The sequence below is a fragment of the Hyla sarda genome, chromosome 3, assembly GCF_029499605.1.
Source record: "Hyla sarda isolate aHylSar1 chromosome 3, aHylSar1.hap1, whole genome shotgun sequence".
NCBI classification, from domain to species: Eukaryota; Metazoa; Chordata; class Amphibia; order Anura; family Hylidae; genus Hyla; species Hyla sarda.
The window spans coordinates 303,567,022-303,586,394 of NC_079191.1; the positions used below are offsets into that span (position 1 = coordinate 303,567,022).

A 19,373-nucleotide genomic window follows, 5' to 3' on the forward strand; every position below is an offset into this window, starting at 1 on the left:
AACTCCCAGTATGCACTGACTGTCCAGGCATGCTGGGAGTTTTAGTTCAGCAACATCTGGCCCTTCAAATGTTGCCGAACTACAACTCCCAGCATGCCCTTCAGCTGTCTGGGCATGCTGGGAGTTGTAGTTTTGCAACAACTGGAGACACACTGGTTCAGTGTTTCCTAACCTGTGTGCCTCCAGCTGTTGCAAAACTATGACTCCCAGCTGATGCAAGGCCCCCCCCCCCCCCCCCCGCCCCGCCACCCCCGTGAATGTACAGGGTACATTCACATGGGCGAGGCTTTTACAGTGGGTTTCTCGCATCTTGAGATGCAGCAAATTTTGCGCTGGGAAACTCGCTGTAATCCCCCGCCCATGTGACTGTACCCTAAAAACACTACATTACACTAACACAAAATAAAATAAAAAGTTAAAAACACTACATATACACATACCCTTACACAGCCCCCCTCCCCCAATAAGAACGTCCGGTACACCACTGTTTCCAAAGCAGAGCCTCCAGCTGTTGAAAAACAACAACTCCCAGTATTGTAGGACAGCCGTTGACTGTCCAGGCATGCTGGGAGTTTTGCAACAGCTGGAGGCACCCTGTTTGGGAATCACTGGCGTAGAATACCCCTATGTCCACCCCTATGCAAATCCCTAATTTAGGCCTCAAATGCACATGGCGCTCTCACTTTGGAGCCCTGTCGTATTTCAGGGCGACATATGGGGTATCGCTGTACTCGGGAGAAATTGCGTTACAAGGTTTGGGGGGCTTTTTCTTCTTTAACCCTTCATGAAAAGGAAATGTTGGGGTCTACACCAGAATGTTAGTGTAAAAATTTTTTATTTTTTACACTAACATGCTGATGTTGCCCTATACTTTACATTTTCACAAGAGGTAAAAGGGGAAAAAAGCCCCCCAAAATTTGTAACGCAATTTCTCCCGACTACGGAGATACCCCATATGTGAGCGCAAAGTGCTCTGGGGGCGCACAACAAGGCCCAGAAGGGAGAGCGCACCATGTACATTTGAGGTGATTTGCACAGGGGTGGCTGATTGTTACAGCGGTTTTGACAAACGCAAAAAAAACAAAACCCCACATGTGACCCCATTTCGGAAACGACACCCCTCACGGAATGTAATGAGGGGTGCAGTGAGAATTTACCCCCCACAGGTGTCTGACGGATCTTTGGAACAGTGGTCCGTGAAAATTAAAACTTGTACAGCCCACTGTTCCAAAGATCTGTCAGACACCAGTGGGGGGCAAATGCTCATTGTACCCCTTGTTACGTTCCTCAAGGGGTCTAGTTTCCAAAATGGTATGCCATGTGTGTTTTTTTTTTTGCTGTTCTGGCACCATAGGGGCTTCCTAAATGCGACATGCCCCCCGAGCAAAATTTGCTCTCAAAAAGCCAAATATGACTCCTTCTCTTCTGAGCATTGTAGTTCGCCCATAGTGCACTTCAGGTCCACTTATGGGGTACCTCCATACTCAGAAGAGATGGGGTTACAAATTTTGGGGGGTATTTCCTGCTATTAACCCTTGGAAAAATGTGAAATTTGGGGGGAAACACACATTTTAGTGAAAAAAAAATTTTTTTTTTTACATATGCAAAAGTCGTGAAACACCTGTGGGGTATTAAGGCTCACTTTATTCCTTGTTATGTTCCTCAAGGGGTCTAGTTTCCAAAATGGTATGCCATGTGAGGGTTTTTTGCTGTTCTGGCACCATAAGTGCTTCCTAAATGCAACATGCCCCCCAAAAACCATTTCAGAAAAACGTACTCTCCAAAATCCCCTTATCGCTCTTTCCCTTCTGAGCCCTCTACTGCGCCCGCCGAACACTTTACATAGACATATGAGGTATGTGCTTACTCGAGAGAAATCAGGCTACAAATATAAGTATACATTTTCTCCTTTTACCCCTTGTAAAAATTTAAAAATTGGGTCTACAAGAACATGCGAGTGTAAAAAATGAAGATTGTGAATTTTCTCCTTCACTTTGCTTCTATTCCTGTGAAACACCTAAAGGGTTAAAATGATGACTGAATGTCATTTTGAATACTTTGGGGGGTGCAGTTTTTATAATGGGGTCTTTTGTGGGGTATTTCTAATAAGAAGACCCTTCAAATCCACTTCAAACCTGATCTGGTCCCTGAAAAATAGTGAGTTTGAAAATTTTGTGAAAAATTGGAAAATTGCTGCTGAACTTTGAAGCCTCCGGTGTCTTCTAAAAGTAAAAACTCGTCACTTTTATGATGTAGACATATTGTATATGTGAATAAAAAAATTTTTTATTTGTAATATACATTTTCCTTAACCCCTTAAGGACCAAGGGCGTACAGGTACGCCCTTGGTCCTGCTCTCCTGATATAACGCGGGGTTACACAGTAACCCCGCGTCATATCATGGCGGGCCCGGCGTCATAGTGAAGCCGGGACCCGCCTCTAATAGCGCGCAGCGCCGATCGCGGCACCGCGCGCTATTAACCCTTTAGCCGCGCGCTCAGAGCTGAGCCGCGCGGCTAAAAGTGAAACCGAAAGTTCCCGGCTAGCTCAGTCGGGCTGTTCGGGATAGCCGCGGCTAATCGCGGCATCCCGAACAGCTGACAGGACAGCGGGAGGGCCCCTGCTTGCCTCCTCGCTGTCCGATCGCCGAATGACTGCTCAGTGCCTGAGATCCAGGCATGAGCAGTCATGCGGCAGAATCGTTGATCACTGGTTTCTTATGAGAAACCAGTGATCAACATAGAAGATCAGTGTGTGCAGTGTTATAAGTCCCTATGGGACCTATAACACTGCAAAAAAAAAGTGAAAAAAAAAAGTGAATAAATATCATTTAACTCCTCCCCTATTAAAAGTTTGAATCACCCCCCTTTTCCAATAAAAAAAAAAACACAGTGTAAATAAAAATAAAAATAAACATATGTGGTATCACCGCGTGCGGAAATGTCCGAATTATAAAAATATATCATTAATTAAACCGCTCGGTCAATGGCGTGCGCGCAAAAAAATTCCAAAGTCCAAAATAGTGCATTTTTGGTCACTTTTTATATCATGAAAAAATGAATAAAAAGCGATCAATAAGTCCTATCAATGCAAAAATGGTACCGTTAAAAACTTCAGATCACGGCGCAAAAAATGAGCCCTCATACCGCCCCATACACGGAAAAATAAAAAAGTTATAGGGGTCAGAAGATGACAATTTTAAACGTATTAATTTTCCTGCATGTAGTTATGATTTTTTCCAGAAGTCCGACAAAATCAAACCTATATAAGTAGGGTATCATTTTAATCGTATGGACCTACAGAATACATATCAGGTGTCATTTTTACCGAAAAATGTACTACGTAGAAACGGAAGCCCCCAAAAGTTACAAAACAGCGTTTTTTTTTAAATTTTGTCGCACAATGATTTTTTTTCCCGCTTCACCATAGATTTTTGGGCAAAATGACTGACGTCATTACAAAGTAGAATTGGTGGCGCAAAAAATAAGCCATCATATGGATTTTTAGGTGTAAATTTGAAAGAGTTATGATTTTTTAAAGGCAAGGAGCAAAAAACGAAAATGCAAAAACGGAAAAACCTCCGGTCCTTAAGGGGTTAAAAGCAGAGAGCTTCAAAGTTAGAAAAATGCAAAATTTTCAAATTTTTCATCAAATTTTAGGATTTTTCACAAGGAAAGGATGCAAGTTACCACAAAAATTTACCACCATGTTAAAGTAGAATATGTCACGAAAAAACAATCTCGGAATCAGAATGATAACTAAAAGCATTCCAGAGTTATTAATGTTTAAAGTGACAGTGGTCAGAATTGCAAAAAACGCTCCGGTCCTTAAGGCCAAAATGGGCTTGGTCCTGAAGGGGTTAAACAACACAATGTAATGCCATCAAGTCAATCACACTTCTGTGAAATCATACTTTCCAACACTGATTGACAATCAGTTTCACATGCTGTTGTGCAAATGGAACAGACAACAGGTGGAAATTGTAGGCAATTAACAAGACACCCCCTTAATAAAGGAGTGGTTCTGCAGGTGGTGACCACAGACCACTTCTCAGTTCCTATGCTTCCTGGCTGATGTTTTGGTCACTTTTGAATGCTAGCGGTGCTTTCAAGGTGTCTGTCAGCGTAGTGTCCGGAGCATGGAGGCGCTACCATGAAACAGGCCAGTACATCAGGAGACGTGGAGGAGGCCGTATGAGGGCAGCAACCCAGCAGCAGGACCGCTACCTCCGCCTTTGTGCAAGGAGGAGCATTGCCAAATGTGCATGTGTCCACTCAAACGGTCAGAAACAGACTCCATGACGGTGGTATGAGGGCCTGACGTCCACAGTTGGAGGTTGTGCTTACAACCCAACAACGTGCAGGACGTTTTAAATTTGCCGGAGAACACCAAGATTGGCAAATTCGCCACTGGCGCCCTGTGGTCTTCACAGATGAAAGCAGGTTTACACTGAGCATATATGACAGACGTTACATAATCTGGAGACCCTGTGGATAACATTCTGCTGCCAGCAACATAATTCAGCATGACCGGTTTGGCGGTGGGTCATTAATGGTGTGGGGTGGCATTTCTTTGGGGGGGCCGCACAGCCCTCCATGTGCTAGCCTGACTGCCATTAGGTACCGAGATGAGATCCTCAGACCCCTTGTGAGACCATATGCTGGTGTGGTTGGCCCTGGGTTCTTCCTAATGCAAGACAATGCTAGACCTCATGTGGCTGGAGTGTGTCAGCAGTTTCTGCAAGAGGAAGGCATTGATGCCATGGACTGGCCTGTCTGTTCCCCAGACCTGAATCTAACTGAGCACATCTGGGACATCATGTCTCCCTCCATTTGCACCACAGACTGTCCAGGAGTTGGTGGATTCTTTAACCAGGTCTGGGAGGACATCCCTCAGGAGACAATCTGCCACCTCATCAGGAGAATGCCCAGGTATTGTAGGGAGATCATATGGGCACGTGGAGGCATTTTGTTGATACTGCATTTATTTTTTTACTTTGAAGCTCTCTGCTTGTAAGAAAAATAGACATACCAAATAAATTATATATTGATTCACATATACAATATGTCTACTTTATGTTTGCATCATAATGTTGACATGTATTTACTTTTTGAAGACATCCGAGGGCTTCAAAATATAGCAGCAACTTTTCAAGTAAATTTCAAAATCTGAATTTTTCAGGGACCAGTTCAGTTTTAAAGTGAATTTGAGGGTCATTATGTTAGAAATACCCCATAATCGATCCCATTATGAAAACTGCACCCCTCAACGTATTCAAAATGACATTCAGAAAGTTTGTTAACCCTTTAGGTGTTTCACAGGAATAGCAGCAAAGTGGAGGCAAAAATTCAAAATCTGAATTTTTTTACACATGTTCTTGTAGACCAATATATTTTTTATTGTTTTACGAGGGGTAAAAGGAGAAAAAGACCTCCAAAATATGTAACCCAATTTCTCTCGAGTAAGTAAAGTGCTTTGTTGGAGCACTAGATGGCTCAGAAGAGGAGTGAATTTTGCTGAAATGGTTTTTGGGGGGCATATTTTTTTCACTAAAATGCTGATGTTACCCCAAATTTTTAATTTTCACAAGGGGTAGTAGGTGAAAATGTCCCCCAAATTTGAAACCCCATTTCTTTCGATTAAGGAAATACCTCATATGTGGATGTAAAGTGATCTGTGGGTGCACTACAATGCTCAGAAGGGAAGTAGCGACATTGGGCTTTTGGAAAGCAAATTTTGCTGAAATGGTTTTTGGGGGGCATGTCACATTTAGGAAGCCCCCATGGTGCAGAACAGTGAAAAACACCCCGTATGGCACACTATTTGGGAAACTACACCCCTCAAGGAACGTAACAAGGGGTGCAGTGAGCATTTACACCCCACTGTCATTTGACAGATCTTTGTAACAGTGTGCTGTGCAAATGAAAAATTACATTTTTCTTTTTCCCGGACCACTGTTTCAAAAATCTGTCAGTAACCTGTGGGGTGTTAAGGCATACCACTTGTTATTTTCCATGAGGGGTGTAGTTTCCAAAATAGGGTCACATGTTTTTTTATTTGCGTTTGTCAGAACCACTGTAACCAGCAGCCACCCCTGTGCAAATCAACAGTTTAGACCTCAAATGTACACGGTGTGCTCTCACTCCTGAGCCTTGTGGTGTGCCCGCAGAGCACTTTACGGCCACATATGGGGTTTTTCTGTACTTGGGAGAAATTGTGTTACAAATTTTGGGGGTCTTTATTTCCTTTTACCTTTCATGAAAATGAAAAGTATGGGGCAACACCAGCATGTTAGTGTAAAAAATTAAAAAAATGTACACTAACATGCTGGCGTAGACCCCAACTTTACCTTTTCATAAGGGGTAAAAGGAGAAAAAGACCCCCAAAATTTGTAGCACAATTTCTCGTGAGTACAGAGACACCCCATGTGTGGCCCTAAACTGTTGTCTTGAAATACGACAGTGGTCTGAAGTGAGAGAGCGCCATGCGCATTCGAGGCCTAAATTAGGGATTTTCATAGAGGTGTACCCGGATGCAAGCGTTTCACCTGCCTCTTCCACCAGAAATACTGTACATCAGTTTTTCCAAACAGTGGGCCTCCAGCTGTTGCAAAACTCACAACATGCCTGGACAGTCAGTGGCTGTCCGGCAATACTGGGAGTTGTTATTTTGCTGGAAGCTCCGTTTTGGAAAAACTAATGTACAAGAGGTTTTTTATTTTTATGGGGGGGGGGGGCATTGACAGTGTAAGGGTGTAGTGCGTATGTAGTGTTTTACTCTTTATTTAGGGTTAGTGTAGTGTTTTAGGGTACATTCACACGGGTGGTGGTTTACAGTGTGTTTCCCGCTGCAGTGGAAAATTTGCCGTATCTCAAACTTGAAGTGGGAAACTTGCTGTAAACCCCACCCATGTGAATATACCCTGTACATTCACGTGGGGTAGGGAAGAATACAACTCCCCAGCATGCACTGACAGACTGTGCATGCTGGTAGTTGTAGTTATGCAACAGCTAGAGGCACACTGGTTGGGATTGGGAAACACTGAGTTAGGTAACAGACTACCGCAGTGTTTAAGCACCACTGTCTGTTTCCTAACTCAGTGTTTCCCAACCCATGTGCCTCCAGCTGTTGCAAAAATACAACTCCCAGCATGTATGGTCTGTCAGTGCATCCTGGGAGTTATAATTTTGCAACAGTAGGAGGCATACGGGTTGGGAAACACTGAGTTAGGAAACAGACAATGTTTCCCAACCAGTGTGCCTCCAGTTGTTGCAATACTAAGACTCCCAGCATGCCCAGACAGTTGGGAGTTGTAGTTATGCAACAATTGGAGGAGAACAATTTGGAGACCACTGTGTAGTGGTCTCCAAACTGTAGCCCCCCCCCCCCCCCCAGATGTTGCAAGACTTAAACTCCAAGCATGCCCAGACTGCCCAGGCATGCTGAGAGTTGTAGTTTTGCAACATCTGGAAGGACAGTGGTCTCCAAACTGTGGCACTCCAGATGTTGTAAAACTACAACTCCCAGCATGCCCAGACAGCCAAAGGCTGTGGGCATGCTGGGAGTTGTAGTTTTGGAACTCCTAGAAGCAGCAGTGAAGTTTACTTTGCGGCAATCTTCACTGCTGTATCTGGGACACCGCCGCCGCTGCCTCCTCTTGCCTGCCGCCTCCAGTCAGCCACCGGTCCCTGGTCCTCGCGTGAACCCAGGTAACCGGCGGTCCCGGTCGCATCGACGGCCCCCGATCATCGACGCCATCTTTCCTCCGCTCTGCCCCAACATCCAGTCCTAACCGGCCATTTGCAGGTGGATAGGAGTTGGTGGCACCACCTCGCTCCTATCCTTTAGGATGATCGGGGCTGTCTCTGATAGCTCCGATCATCCCTATTTTCTGGGCTATCAGTTCATCAGAGACCCGATCAGCCTGGAATCGCCGCAAATCGCCGATCTGATCATCTTCAATGCCCTTGCTGATGAAAGGAGGTTTTCACTCAAAATCTCACAAAAAAAAGGCCCCATTCTTTCCTTTACATGGATCACTCGTCCTGGTCCCTTGGCAGAAAAACAGCCCCAAAGCATGATGTTTCCACACCCATGCTTCACAGTAGGTATGGTATTCTTTGGGTGCAACTCTGCATTCTTTCTTCTCCAAACACCACGAGTTGAGTTTCTATCAAAAGGTTCTACTTTAGTTTCATCTGACCATATGACATTCTCACAATCCTTCTGGATCATCCAAATGCTCTCTAGCAAAATTCAGACGGGCCCAGACATGTACTGGCTTAAGTGGGGGACACGTCTGGCACTGCATGATTTGAGTCCCTGGCAGCGTAGTGTGTTACTGATGGTAGCCTTTGTTACTTTGGTCAGAGCTCTCGGCTCAGCTCTCCCCCCGTGTGGTTGATCATCGTTCTTGTGAGCATTTTGACACCACAGGGTAAGATCTTGCTTGGAGCCCCAGATCTAGGGAGATTATCAGTGGGCTTGTATGCCTTCCATTTTCTAATAATTGCTCCCACAGTGGATTTCTTAACCCCAAGCTTCTTGTCTATTATGGAGTTTGGAGTGTGACTGTATGAGGTTGTGGACAGGTGTCTTTTATACTGATAACAAGTTCAAACAGGTGCCATTATTACAGGTAACAAGTGGAGGACAGAGCAGACTCTTAAAGAAGACGTTACAGGTCTGTGAGAGCCAGAAATCTTGCTTGTTTGTAGGTGACCAAATACTTATTTTCCACTATAATTTGCAAATAAATTCTTTAAAAATTAGACAGTTATTCTATGGATTTTTTTCTCATTATGTCTCTCATAGTTTAGGTATACCTATGATGAAAATTACAGGCCTCTCTCATCTTTTTAAGTGGGAGAACTTGCACAATTGGTGGCTGGCTAAATACTGTTTTGCCCCACTGTAAGGGCTTGTTTTTTGTGCCACCAATTGTACTTTGTAATGGCATCAATCATTTAATAACAAAATCTACCGCAAAACCCCCCAAAAATATGTTTGTGGGGTGAAATTGAAAAAAAAAAAAAAATTCTCCCTTTTGTAACTTTTGGGGGCTTTCGTTTCTACACAGTGCAATTTTTGGTTAATGAGTCCTTATCTTTATTCTGTAGCTCCATTCGGTTACAAAGATACCCGTTTTATGTAGGTTTGGTTTTATTTTACTACCGTATTTTCTGGTGTATAAGAGGACTTTTTAACCCCGTAAAATGTTCTCAAAAGTCGGGGGTTGTCTTTTACGCCGGGTGCTGCAGTCGGCCGAGATGCCAGAGGTATGGATTATCAATACCCCGGGCGTCCCGGCCAATATTAACTTCCCCTGTCACATTCAAGACAACCCTGTGTCCCGAAAGATCTTTTCGGGACACAAGGATGTCCCGGGTTACCTCTCTGCCGCATCGAGTTAACTTTAAAAATGCAGGGGCCGCCAGGAGGTAGCGCACGCAGGGATGGTAAGTTACCAGCACGTCAGCTTTGGTGCTCCGACCACCGCTCCTCCGATCCCAGGACCTACTGTTGCTTTAAGGCCTATAGGCCGTAGCAGTAGCTCATGTCCCGTGACTGGAGGAGCTGTGGTCTGAGCACTGAGGTGGGGCAGAACACCGACATACCGCCTCCAGCCATACACTGTATATGGCTAAAGGCTGTATGTCTGTGGAGTCCACTGTCTACCTAATGTGGGGAAACTATACTGCCAACCTAATGTAGGGGAACTACAACCTAATGTGGGGGAACTCTACTGCCAACCTAATGTGGGAGAACTACAACCTAATGTGGGGGAAACTATACTGCCAACCTACAGTGCATAGTGAAAGTATTCGGCCCCCTTGAACTTTTCGACCTTTTAGCACATTTCAGGTTTCATACATAAAGATATAAAACTGTAATTTCAAACTTTAACAAATTAAAAACTGAAAAATTGGGCAAGCAAAATTATTCAGCCCCTTTACTTTCAGTGCAGCAAACTCTCTCCAGAAGTTCAGTGAGGATCTCTGAATGATCCAATGTTTACCTAAATGACTAATGATGATAAATAGAATCCACCTGTGTGTAATAAAGTCTCCGTATAAATGCACCCTGCACTGTCAGTCTCAGAGGTCCTTTTAAAGCGCAGAGAACATCATGAAGAACAAGGAACACACCAGGCAGGTCCGAGATACTGTTGTGGAGAAGTTTAAAGCCGGATTTGGATACAAAAAGATTTCCCAAGCTTTAAACCTCCCAAGGAGCACTGTGCAAGAGATAATATTGAAATGGAAGGAGTATCAGACCATTGCAAATCTACGAAGACTTGGCCATCCGTCAAAACTTTCAGCTCATACAAGAAGAAGACTGATCAGAGATGCAGCCTAGAGGCCCATGATCACTCTGGATGAACTGCAGAGATCTACAGCTGAGGTGGGAGACTGTCCATAGGACAGCAATCAGTCGTATACTGCACAAATCTGGCCTTTATGGAAGAGTGGCAAGAAGAAAGCCATTTCATAAAGATATCCATAAAAAGTGTCATTTAAAGTTTGCCACCTGGGAGACACGCCAAACATGTGGAAGAAGGTGCTCTGGTCAGATGAAACCAAAATCAAACTTTTTGGCAACAATGCAAAACGTTATGTTTGGCGCAAAAGCAACACAGCTTATCACCCTTAAATGGGCACTGTCATGAAGTAAAAAAATTGATATGTTGTAGTACTTAAAGGGATACTCCGGTGCTTACACATCTTCTCCCCTATCCAAAGGATAGGGAATAAGATGCTTGATTGCTGGAGTCCCGCAGCTGGGGATGCCGTGATCATGTACACGGCACCCCGTTTGTAATCAGTCCCCCGGAGCGTGTTTGCTCCGGGTCTGATTACGCTCGACTGCAGGCACGGCGACGTGTGACGTCACGCCTCCGCCCCCGTGTGATGTCACGCTCAGCCCCTCAATGCAAGCCACAGAAGAAAAGAAGCCTCCCATAGATCAGGGAAAGCATACAGCCCAGGGAAAGGTAGGGTAAAAATAAAGTAAAAAATTCCCCCTGACCCCCTAATAGGTCCCAAGGGTCTTCTGCAGCTTTTCAGTGTGACCCGGGCCCTATTAGGGGTTCAGGGCGCTGCATTAGCACCCCATTATTATTATTTTTTTGGCTGCAGCATTTTTTCCCCCCATATAACAGTGTGTGATTTCTAATCACACACCGTTATATATAGTATACACCAAGCACACACACATTTTCGGTGGCGGAGGCATACGCTTTTCTTGCCTCCGATTGCGAATCTGCCAGTGAGGACGATGAAGATCCAACATTCCTGTGTTCTTCATCGTCCTCCTCCTCATCATCTAGCAGTGATGATGAGCCCCCTGCACGGCAGCGGAGACGATAGTGGCCCAGTGCGAGTGGTGATGCCGCTCGTACTAGGAGTCCGACTCCCCAAACAAGTTTACCGGAGCCCTCTTCCAGTGAACCTGTGTGGAGACCCCCAGAGGGTTATCAGCCACAGGTTCCGGAGTTTGTTGGCGACTCCAGAATCCGGATTGATAATACTGGATTCACTGAAATTGACTATTTCAGTTAATTTTTCAGTGACAGTTTTGTCAATCACATGATGGAGCAGACGAATCTGTACGCCGAGCAGTTCATCACCCACCACCCTGATTCTTTTTTGGCCAGGTCCAATGAATGGTACGCCATTGATGCAGCAGAAATGAGGACATTTTGGGGCCTCTTGCTGCATATGGGCCTGGTGAAAAAGCCAAGTGTCAGACAGTACTGGAGCGGGGACATCTTCTACCAGACCCCGCTTTACAGTATGATCATGGCACTGAGGCGGTTCAAGGCCATTTGGAAATGCCTACATTATGCAGATAATACGGCATGTCCACCCCGAAGTGATCCCTTTACAAAGTTAGGCCTGTCATCGATCACTTAGGGGCCAAATTTTTGGGACGCCTATGTACCCCTCAGGGAGCTCTCGGTTGATGATTCTCTTATCAGTTTTAAGGGGAGACTCATCTTACGCCAGTATATTCCCTCGAAGCAGGCGCGGTATGGCGTGAAGCTCTATAAACTTTGTGAGAGTACCTCCGGGTACACTTACAAGTTTAGAGTGTGTGAGGGACAAGATTCCCGTATTGAACCCCCAGATTGTTCCCCCACTCTGGTGTTAGGGGGAAAATCGTTTGGGAGCTTGTGCACCCATTGCTGGATAAGGGTTACCATGTGTACGTGGACAACTTTTATACCAGCATCCCACTGTTCACATCCCTTGCCGCCAGATTCACGTCCGCATGTGGGACCGTGCGGAAAAACCTGAGAGGCCTCCCTCTAAATTTGATCCAGACACCTATTCCCAAGGGTGAGTCCCGTGCCCTTGCCCATGAAAACCTGTTGCTGGTCAAGGATAAGAGGGATTTCCTTATGCTGACCACTATTCATGGTAACGGCAGCTCACCTGTCCCTGCGAGGTACCACAACAACGGTCCTCAAGCCTGATTGTATTCTGGACTACAATCGGTATATGGGGGGAGTTGATTTTTGATCAAGTCCTCAAGCCATATAACGCCATGCGGAAAACACGGGTATGGTACAAGAAAGTTGCGGTCTACATGGTGCAGGTTGCCATGTACAACTCTTTTGTACTGTCCCAGTACGCTAGCAACACAGGGACATACCTTCAGTTCCAAGAAGAATTCCCCCACACTGGAAAGAAGGTACGAGCCCAGTAAAGATGCAGTGTGTTTTACAGGAGGGGGATTCGGAAGGATACCATCACTCAATGTGACACTTGCCCCGATCATCGGGGTCTCTGCATTAAAGATTGCTTCAGGGAGTATCACACTTCCATGGAGTTCTAAATTTTCCCTCCTTCATTTAAATTTTCCACAATTTGACCCCAATGTACCAAGTCCAGAGTACATTCCAAGTTTTAACCTCATAAAACCACAAAATTGCCCCAAAAATATTTTAATAAAAAAAAACTGATAAGACCTCTGGGGGTATTTTTTATTTTAAAAAAAAATGGGTCACTGAGTCACTATCATCGGGGACTTTTTATGTTGCCTCAAATGCGCAGCGCTCTCTCTACCTGAGCGGGGTGCGCATTTGAGGCAACAGGTTAGGGACAGCCACACACATCATATTCCCAGAATGAGGATTCAGAGCATAGGGTTTGGGGTGGGCATATTTTTTTAGTTTTGGCTATGCTCTGGATCATAACCTGTTTTATCATTTTATGTCCCACTGTACCCCATTTTAGCTATTTAGTGTACCCCAGTTATTTACCCCATGTAATGCCCCTTGAGGGGGGTCCCACTGTTCTGGCTCCATAGGAGCAAGCCAAAGCTCAAGGACCCTGACTGATCTCCGGCACCTCTGAGACCGGTGTGCGCGCTGTTTACGCTCAGACATGAGGTATGTCCTTACTCCAAAGATATGTATTTACAATGACATTTTCTCCTTTTACCACTGAAAAATTTGGGGTAACCTCAGTATTTTAGTGTAAAAAAAACACATTTTTCATGAATATTTATCAAACACCTGTACCCCTTGTTATGTTCCTTGAGGGTTGTAGTTTCCAAAATAGTATGCCATGTGTTTTTTTTTTTTCTGTCCTGGCACCATAGGGGCTTCCTAAATGGGACATGCCCCCCCATTTCAGCAACATTTGCAATTGTGACTCCTCTTCTGAGCATTGTAGTGCGCCTAAAGTGCACTTGACGTCCACACATGGGGTAGTTCCATACTCGGAAGAGATGGGGTTACAAATTTTGGGGGGCATTTTCTACCATTACCCCTTGTAAAAATGTAAAATTTTGGTGAAAAACAGCATTTTAGTAAAAAAAATTAATAAATTCATATACATATTCAAAGTCGTCTAACACCTGTAGGGTGTTAAGGCTCAGCGGACCCCTTGTTACGTTCCTTGAGGGGTGTAGTTTCCAAAATAGTAGGCCATGTATTTTTGTTTATGCTGTTCTGGCACCATAGGGGCTTCCTAAATGGGACATGCTCCCAAAAAAACATTTCAGCAAAATGTGCTTTCCAAAAGCCAAATGTGACTCCTTCTCTTCTGAGCATTGTAGTGCGCCCGCAGTGCACTTGACACCCACACATGGGGTATTTTCATACTCAGAAGAGATGGGGTTACAAATTTTGGGGGGCATTTTCTCCTATTACCCCTTGTAAAAATGTTACATTTGGGGGAAAACCAGCATTTTAGTGAAAAAAAAAAATGTCATTTACACATCCAACTTTAACGAAAAGTCATCAAACACCTGTAGGGTGTTAAGGCTCAGCAGACCCCTTGTTAGGTTCCTTGAGGGGTGTAGTTTCCAAAATAGCAGGGTTTTTTTTTTTTTTTTTGCTGTCCTGGCACCATAGGGGCTTCCTAAATGGGGCAGGCCCCCCAAAAACCATTTCAGAAAAACTCACTTTCCAAAATCCCACTGTCGCTCCTTCCCTTCTGAGCCCTCTACTGCGCCCGCCGAACACTTGACATACACATATGAGGTATTTCCTTACTCGAGAGAAATTGGGTTACAAATTTTCAGAAGATTTCTCTCCTTTTACCCCTTGTAAAAATTCAAAAACTGGGTTTACAAGAACATGCGAGTGTAAAAATTTAAGATTTATGAATTTTCTTCTTCACTTTGATGCTATTCCTGTGAAACACCTAAAGGGTTAACACACTTACTGAATGTCATTTTGAATACTTTGGGGGGTTCAGTTTTTATAATGGGGTCATTTGTGGGTTATTTCTAATAAGAAGGCCCTTCAAATCCACTTCAAAACTGAACTGGTCCCTGAAAAATTCCGCTTTTGAAAATTTTGTGAAAATTTTTAAAATTGCTGCTATACTTTGAAGCCCTCTGATGTCTTCCAAAAGTAACAACATGTCAACTTTATGATGCAAATATAAAGTAGACATATTGTATATGTCAATCAAGATATAATTTATTTGGAATATTCATTTTCCTTACAAGCAGAGAGCTTCAAAGTTAGAAAAATGCAAAATTTTCTATTTTTTTTTTCTCATTAAATTTTGGAATTTTTCACCAAAAATCAACAAAATTTTACCACTAATATAAAGTAGAATATGTCGCGAAAAAACTATCTCGGAATCAGAATGAAAGGTAAAAGCATCCCAGAGTTATTAATGCTTAAAGTGAAAGTGGTCGGATGTGCAAAAAACGCTCTGGTCCTACATTGAAAAATGGCCTGGTCCTTAAGGGGTTAAGGGGGCTGAATAATTTTGCACGCCCAATTTTCAGTTTTTTATTTGTAAACAAAGTTTGAAATATCCAATAAATTTCGTTCCACTTCATGATTGTGTCCCACTTGTTGTTGATTCTTCACAAAAAATTTTGTTTTATATCTTGAATGTTTGAAGCCTGAAATGTATGTTTGAAGCCTGAAATGTGGCAAAAGGTCGAAAAGTTCAAGGAGGCCGAATACTTTCACTATGCACTGTAATGTGGGGGAACTATACTGCCAACCTAATGTGGGGAACTACAGCCTAATGTGGGGGGGAACTATACTGCCAACCTAATGTGGGGGAAACTATACTGCTAACCTAATGTGGGGGAACTACAACCTAATGTGGGGGAACAATGATAAGGTACCGTATCGCGGTAGAGGGGTAGTCTTATACGGCGAGTATATCCCAAACTCAATATTTTTACTGTAAAAGTTGTCCAGTCGTCTTATATGCCGGAAAATACAGTACTTAAAAAAAACTACATGCACCAAAATTAGTATGTTTAAAATTGTCATCTTGCGACCCCTATAACTTTTTTATTTTTCCGCATACAGGTCTATATGGGGTCTCATTTTTTGCGCCGTGGTCTGTAGCTTTTAGCTGTACCAATTTGAAGGGACTTTTTGATCCCATTTTATTAATATTTTTATGATATATAAAGTGACCAAAAATGTACAATTTTTGAATTTTTTTACGTGTATACCATCGGCCGTGCGTGCATTTACGCACGCGGTGGTACCACATATGATTATTTTTATTTTTTATTACATCATTTTATTTAACAAATGGGAAAAGGGTGGTGATTTAAACTTTTAATAGGGAGGGCGTTAATTAACTTTTATTTACTTTTTAGCTCCCCACAGGGGGCTAAAACATGCAATCTTCTGATAGCATATACTGATCAATGCTATGCAATAGCATAGCATTGATCAGTGTAACCGGTGCTCTGCTGCTCTAGCCTGCTGTGCAGGCATAGAGCAGTAGATCGCCGAACGGACGACGAAGAGGCAGGTGAGGACTCTTTATGTCCAGTAAGCTGATCGGGACATTGCGATTATGTCGTGATAGTCCTGATAAGTTCGATGGAGCTGCCGGGACTGTTTCACTTTTTCATTTTAGACGCCATGATCAACTTTGATCGTGGCATCTAAAGGGTAAATGCAGGGCATCGGCCCGATCTGCGGTGCTTGGCATTAGCCGTGGGTCCTGGCTGCCCGTGGCAACTGGGACCTACAGGGTTTAATCCGTTCTCCGCTGGTGAGAACAGTTTAAACTCTGTTAACAGGACCAGGGCGTACAGGTATTCCCTGAGTCCTTAAGTACCAGGGTCAAAGGGTGTACCTGTACGCCCTTTGTCCTGGATGGGTTAAAATTGTCATCTTCTGACCAATATAACTTTTTTATTTTTCCGCATCCAGGGCTATAAGAGGGTTCATTTTTTGCACAGAGATCTGCAGTTTTCATCGAACATTTACGCACACGTCAGTACCATGTATGATTATGTTTATTTTTGTTTACATTATTTTATTTAAAAAATGGGAAAAGGGGGGGGTGATTCAAACTTTTATTAGGGAAGGGGTTAATTTACTTTTATTAAATGGGCACGGTCATGAAAAAAAAAAATGATATGTTGTAGTACTTAAGTACTACAACATATCTCTAATACAGTTTAATTAAAAAAAGTGATTTTAAAACAGTTTAAAATCAGTTTTAATTTCGGCCACTAGGGGTCGCCCTCCTAGTGGCCGAATGCATTCAGCAGTGACGTCACCACTGAATTTCGACTCGTTGAAGCCTGGCAACGAGTCGAAATTCAATCACTGCTGTGCTCGCTCCCGCCTGTCAATCAGACAGGCGGGAGCGAGCGCTTTGAAGGAAGAGGACGCGCGCAGGCTCGGGGACAAGGTAAAGTATTATGTTCACTGTATTATGTATACTGTTCACCTATACAGTATGCCTCCAGTTTCCCCACTAGAACTTCCAGCATGCCCTGGGAGTTGTAGTGGGGAAGCCTGGAGGGACGCTGAATAGGTGAACTGAGGGGGAGTGGGTTGAGCGGAGCGGCGGGGCCGGGGGGGGTTGCGGGCTGCGTGGCGGGGAGGGGGTACTCTGGGTGAACTAAGGGGGAGGGGGAGTGAGTTGAGCGGCGCAACGGGGCCAGGGGGGGGGTTGCGGGCTGCGCGGCGCGGAGAGGTATGTGCTCCGGTGTTCACCTATACAGGGTGCCTCCAGTTGTTTCCCCACTACAACTCCCAGCATGCCCTGACAGCCAATAGATGTCAGGGCAAGCTGGGAGTTGCAGTGGGGAAACAGCTGGAGGCACCCTGTATAGGTGAACTACGGGCGTAAGTGCTGGCCCCAGCAGGCATCAGTGACGTGGTGCCTGCTGTGGAAGTCTGCCTGGTAGTCAGCACGCTACCAGGCAGACAAAAAAGCATTTTTAATATGTAAAAAAAAAAAAATTAAAGACAGGGAGGGGGTTAGGGATAGATGGGTAATAGGCAGGGACAGAAAAAAAAAGTGATGGTGGGAGCTACCCTTTAACTTTTATTTTTACACTTTATTTACTTATTTTTTTGGTTCCCATAGTCTTTTGATTGCATACACTGTTCAATGCTATGCCATAGCATAGCATTGATATGTGTTATCGGTGCTCTGCTGCTCCAGCATACATGGCTGGCTAAGAGCAGCAGAAGACAGATCGGATGGAGAGGAGGCCGGTAAGGGCGTTCCCGCTGTCCACTCAGCTGATCAGGACCCGCGATGTTGCGGCGAATGTTCAGCTCCACTGAGCTAACCTGCACCGGTTAACCCACATTTTAGACACCGCAATCAACTTTTATCACTGCATCTAAAGGGTTAATGCCGGGCATACGCCTGATCAGCGGCATTAATCGCGGGACCTGGCTGCTTGTAACAACCAGGACTCGCCGGGTTTGAAGCGTTTTCCGCTCGTGAGAATGGTTTAAACCCTGCTAACAGGACGCAAGGGTGTACCTGTACGCCCTTTGTCCTGGATGGGTTAAAATCGCCCTATTTTGACCACCTATAACGTTTCCATTTTTTTGTACATGGGGATCTATAAGGGCTAATATTTTGCACCATGACCTGTAGTTTTTTTTTCTAGTACCTGTTCAATGCTTGCATACACCACCAGGATGTACATTTACGTCCAGTACATGACCCGAACACTGGAGAGGTGCTCACGTTATGCACAAGCAGGTTCTGGCTGCTGTCAGCAGCCAGGGACCCGCCATTAGTGGCCGACATCAGTGATCGCACTGAAATCCACCATAAACCTTTTAGATGCCGTGATCCAAACATCGATTGTAATGGCTGATCTGATCAGCCGCGGAGATCAGATCAGCCAAAATGGGGGACGGAGGTCCCCTCACCTGCCTCTGCCGGGGTTTTCTGCTCTGATATGCTTTCCAGCAGACCAGAGCAGAGGATCGATAATAATGCTGATCAATGCTATGCTATTTTAAGAGAGCACATTTTTATCATTAAAAAGGTATCAAAAGTTTTTGGATCTGGCAGTGCCCATTTAAAGCCAAAACAGGATGTGTCCTCTAGGCATAAAAGGGACAATAATGCTTTCAATAATTTTGTTTCTTTTTATATATTTCAGCATTTGCTACGAGCCACATTGTCAGATACCAAAGTACTGGTGACTCTGATGATTGCAACCAAGTACTCAAAAACCTTGTTATGAGAATTAAGGCAACAGGGCCTATTACAGTTGCTGAATACATGAAAGAGGTTTTAACAAATCCCATAAAGGTATGTGTTCTCAGTTGATACCCAGTTTTTCCAATAATACGTAGTGGATGGCTTACTCCAGTGGCAAAAACATTTTTTTTACTTCTATTTAAAAATCCTAACCCTTCCAGTACTTATCAGCTGTTGTATGCTCTTTTCTTTTTTGAATTTATTTTCTGTCTGACCACAGTGCTGACACCTCTGTTCATGCCAGGAACTCTCCTGAGCTGGAGCACATCCCCATAGCAAACCTATCCTGCTCAGGAGAATTCCTGACATGGACAGAGGTGTCAACAGAGAGCACTGTGGTCAGACAAAAAAGAATTTAAAAAAGAAAAGAACTTCCTCTGGAGTATACAGCAGCTGATA

General features: G+C 44.2%; 1 protein-coding gene across 4 annotated transcripts in view; it reads left to right on the forward strand.

The window, feature by feature from the left end:
* Positions 1-19,373, forward strand: part of NDUFAF7 (NADH:ubiquinone oxidoreductase complex assembly factor 7) — a 262,505-nt gene that overhangs the window by 7,669 nt on the left and 235,463 nt on the right. For 3 of the 4 annotated variants that reach the window (XM_056566974.1, XM_056566973.1, XM_056566975.1), the window contains exon 2: positions 18,874-19,025. The exons of the other annotated variant lie outside the window; for it this stretch is intronic. In XM_056566974.1, the coding sequence (XP_056422949.1) occupies positions 18,874-19,025 (152 nt within the window). The remainder of the gene's footprint in view (positions 1-18,873; positions 19,026-19,373) is intronic. 4 annotated transcript variants of the gene reach the window in all.